General features: G+C 51.6%; 1 protein-coding gene across 1 annotated transcript in view; it reads right to left on the bottom strand.

The window, feature by feature from the left end:
- ZC3H12D (zinc finger CCCH-type containing 12D) overlaps positions 1 to 3,199 on the bottom strand; it is a 34,580-nt gene extending 31,381 nt beyond the window's left edge. Inside the window, exon 1 of the mRNA XM_017505753.2 lies at positions 2,984 to 3,199. Within this exon, the coding sequence (XP_017361242.1) occupies positions 2,984 to 3,030 (47 nt within the window). The 5' untranslated portion in view covers positions 3,031 to 3,199. The remainder of the gene's footprint in view (positions 1 to 2,983) is intronic.
- Between the last annotated feature and the right edge of the window lie 947 nt (positions 3,200 to 4,146).

The following is a 4,146-nucleotide window of genomic DNA, read 5'->3' as shown; positions in this document are numbered from 1 at the left end:
GTAGAGACGGGGTTTCACCGTGTTGACCAGGATGGTCTCGATCTCTTGACCTTGTGATCCACCCGCCTCGGCCTCCCAAAGTGCTGGGATTACAGGCTTGAGCCACCGCGCCCGGCCCCAACTTGGTTCCTTTTTAACGCTTCTAAATAGGAAACAAACAGTGGCGGTGGGGGGCGCTGCTCTTAGGAGTCCCCCGGGGCCCTGGGGCGCAGCCTCCGCAGGGACGCGATGGTCTCCGAGCTGCAGCTCTGCCAGCCGCGTGCCGTTCCTTCCTTCGTATTTTTAAGACCGGAAAGTCTGCACGACTTCATTTCGGTTTTCTTCCTCCATCCTGACTGGAAGTCACACGCAGTCCGGATGATTAGCGGCAACGCTTAGAAAATCTTCCAAGTGGCCCCTCGAGGCCTTGGGAGGTCGCAAGAGCGGCTTCCTGTGGTCAGGGCGGGCTCCTGGGGTGGGTTCGGGGTGGCCTGGAAGTGGGGGGGGACATGGCCGGAACAGATCAGATCTGTCCATTCTAGAATCATCCAACCCAGGGCAGGGGCCCAGGTTCTAGTCTGCAGCCACTGCCTGGAAGAGCTTTGAGGAAAAAAGGAAAAGAGAAACAAAGAGGAAAGAAGTCGGGCGGGGGCATGGGGGGAAGCGGCAGCTCCCATGGGCGCTTCCTTGTATGTTATCACATCTGTGGGAACCCCGTGTCCTGGAAGCCACCTCATTACTCCCAGTGCAGAGGAGGAAACTGAGGCAAACAGGCCCCCACTGTAAATAGGGGAGACCAGACTCCCAAAGGTGGCGATTTGCCGAGACCAGAGGGCACTGCTCATGGCTGCTCAGGTGCCCCCTGAAGGCCACCGGCCACCACGAGGCGCCACAGAGCAGAGACACCCACCCCAGCCCCAAGACCAGCGCACTCAACACCTCGCCCCCGCCCCTCACATCTGTTCCCGGGTCACCTCTGCCAGCTCCACAGAAATCCACAAAATTCCGGCCTCCAGAAACTCGGCCACCAGGTGAGGAGGAAGCTGTCCTGCCCTGAGCTTCTCCACAGAGGCCAAGCAGACAGTTTCTGGTTCAGCTCAGAGCTAGAGGCCCTCACTAGCTGTCAGTTCAGTTAGATTTTGAGGAAGTCACAGAGAGGCAAAGACTGCAGCTCATGGGGCGAGTGTTCCTTGTGGCCTTCTTTTTTCTTTTTAAGGGAATATGTATTTTTTAAAATTTTTCCTTAAATTGTGGTGAATTATACACAACATAAAATGTACCACTGTAGGTCAGCAGCACGGAGCACATTCACACTGCTGTGCAGCCAACGCCAACATTCAGCTCCAGATCACTTTTCAGCCTGCAGAACTGAAACTGCTCATTAAACAGTAACTTCCCATTGCCCGTCCCCAGCCCCCAGCACCCACCACAGTACTTTCTGTCTCAATAAATAAATGATTCTAGGCAGCTCTTAGGATTGGAACTGTACAGTATTTGCCCTTTTGTCACCAGCTTATTTTGCTCTACCTTGTATCTTCATTTTGTTGCTGTTGTTTTCTGAGATGGAGTTTCGCTCTTGTTGCCCAGGCTGGAGTGCAATGGCACGATCTCGGCTTACCACAACCTCTGCTTCCCGGGTTCAAGCAATTCTCCTGCCTCAGCCTCCTGAGTAGCTTGGATTACAGGCACGCACCACCATGCCCCACTAGTTTTTTGTATTTTTAGTAGACATGGGGTTTCTCCATGTTGGTCAGGCTGGTCTTGAACTCCCAATCTCAGGTGATCCACCCACCTCGGCCTCCCAAAGTGCTGGGATTACAGGCGTGAGCCACTGGCACCCGGCCTACATTGTATCTTCCATATAAACTCCCGGGCTCAAGCAATCCTCCCACTTCAACCTCCTGAGTAGCTGGAACTATGGGCACATACCACCATGCCTGGCTGATTTTTAAAATTTTTTGTAGGGAAGGGGGTCTCAGTAAGTTGCCCAGGCTGGTCTCACACTCCTGGCGCCTTAAAGTGCTGAGATTACAGTCATGAGCCTCCACTCCCAGCCAGTTTCTCTCATTTGTAAGGCTGAATAACATTCCTGGGTATGTATACACCACATCACGTTTATCCATTCACCCATGGACACCTGGGTTGTCTCTGCCTCCGGGCCTCTGTGAACGATGTTGCTGTGAACATAAGTGTGCCGGCTTGGCCTTTTGCTTTCTCAGACTCATCCCCTGCTCTTCTGCACTGCAACGGTATCTCTAAGGTGGACACACAAGCATTTAAGCCCTGACCCGCATCCTGGAACGGCGCTACTGCAGTCCACACCCCAGCCTGTTCATGCGTCAGGGATAGGCACCCCACGGTGGGCATCCCCTGGCTTTGGAGAGAAGCTCATAATCTTGGGGGCCACCGCTGAGGTTTCTTATGCTGCAGGGAATTGATCTTCACTACAGTCGGAGTAAGACTTAGCTCAATTTCCTCATTAGCCTTCATGAAGCCCACAGAGGTATCCTCTATAAGAGATGCTGTCAAAAGTTCCTGACTGCAGTCAGCCAGGAAACTAGGCTCCCATAGATGATAACCAGTCTAGAAGATGCTCTCATGAGCAAGGTGGCGGGGCTCAAGTGTGCCAGGAACTGCTACTTTTTCTGATTTCCTAACATGTAAATAGCTTCAAAGGCAAAGCAGGAGCTTTTACAGAAACCAAAGAGCTTCCTCTGTTTAATCTTTCCCCCCAAAAAAATGACCTGGAAATTAAGCCCAATTTTGCTAAAATCAGCAATAATTTAACCTCGAGGAAATTAAAGAGGGTTATTTTTTTATTTAGCACTTAAAATAATTTAGAATGTGAGAAATCAGATTGCTCAGGTCACACTCCCCGAGGACTGCTCTCTGCCGGCCCTCCTCCCGCCCCTGCCCCAGGATTCCAGTCCCTGTCCTCCACATCTGGACTCAAGTCTGCGTGGTATGGGCCACACTGACTGATGGCCAGGGGACATGCACTCACCAGCAGGGTGTGTCCCTCCGGTCTTCATAGTCGCCAGCAGCCTTCATACCAATGTTCTCCTGCCAGTGAGGCCAGGTCCCCAGGTGCCACTGGAGTCAGAGGAGGGCAGCCGGCATACGCCACACAGCCACTAGGAGCCACTTCATGCCAACGCTCCACTTCCTGTACGCCGCAGTCACATTCAGCTGCAAAGGTAGTTATGCTTTGGGTTTTTTTTTTTTTTTTAAAAAAAAAAAAAAAAAAAAGAAAAAAAAATTAAAATTTACCCCACAAAAAAAACAAAAAAAAAAAAAAAAAAAAAAAAAAAAAAAAAAAAAAAAAAGAAAGAAAAATGTGCTATCAAAATACAGGTGAGAATAAGGTCAGGAGTTCGAGGCCAGCCTAAACAACACGGAGAAACTTCATCTCTGCTAAAAATACAAAATTAGCCATACATGGTGGCACATGCCTGTAATCCCAGCTACTCAGGAGGCTGAAGCAGGAGAATCAATTGAACCTGGGAGGCGGAGGTTGCAGTGAGCCAAGATCACGCTATTGCACTCCAGCCTGGGCAACAAGAGCGAAATTCCATCTCAAAAGAAGTAAATAAATGAAAGGTGAGGAATGTCTTATCTTCCTTTGAGGGGCAGGGGAAGGCCAAAGAACTGTTGGAGAGAAGTGAACTGCACAGTGAAGGGAGGCTGGCTCTTCCAGGGGACAAAGGGCCCTGTCACACTCCACACTATCGTCACGGTGGGGCCCAACCCACCCTCCAGGCTCTTGGCCACCTGCCACCAGCCCAGCTTTACCTCCTCCCTGACTGGCGACCAGTCCTTCTCTCTCAGGACGGTGGTCTCCTCAGCTGAGGTCCACCAGCAGCCCAGACTCCACGGAAGAGAAGGACATTCACCCAGCCTGTCAGGCCAGCCTCACACCGGGACAACGCCCTGAGCCTGAAAGTCCTCCAGGCAGGCTCTTCCCTCGCCCAGAACATCTGCCCCACAGGTGAACCCCACTGTCACACACCTCAGAAGCCTTCCCAACCCTGACAGCCCCAGCCACCTCCACCCCTCCCCATGCAGACACTGCATTTGTTTTAATTTGGAAGAAAAAGAGAGAAGGGAAGACAGAGGAGATGAAGGGGAAAGAAAAGAGGGTGAGAGCTAAGAGAGAGGAAGGAACAG

Source organism: Cebus imitator, unplaced genomic scaffold (genome assembly GCF_001604975.1).
Source record: "Cebus imitator isolate Cc_AM_T3 unplaced genomic scaffold, Cebus_imitator-1.0 Scaffold341, whole genome shotgun sequence".
NCBI lineage: Eukaryota > Metazoa > Chordata > Mammalia > Primates > Cebidae > Cebus > Cebus imitator.
The sequence above is the reverse complement of the archived record's forward strand: the minus strand, read 5'-3'. Positions and strand labels throughout refer to the sequence as shown.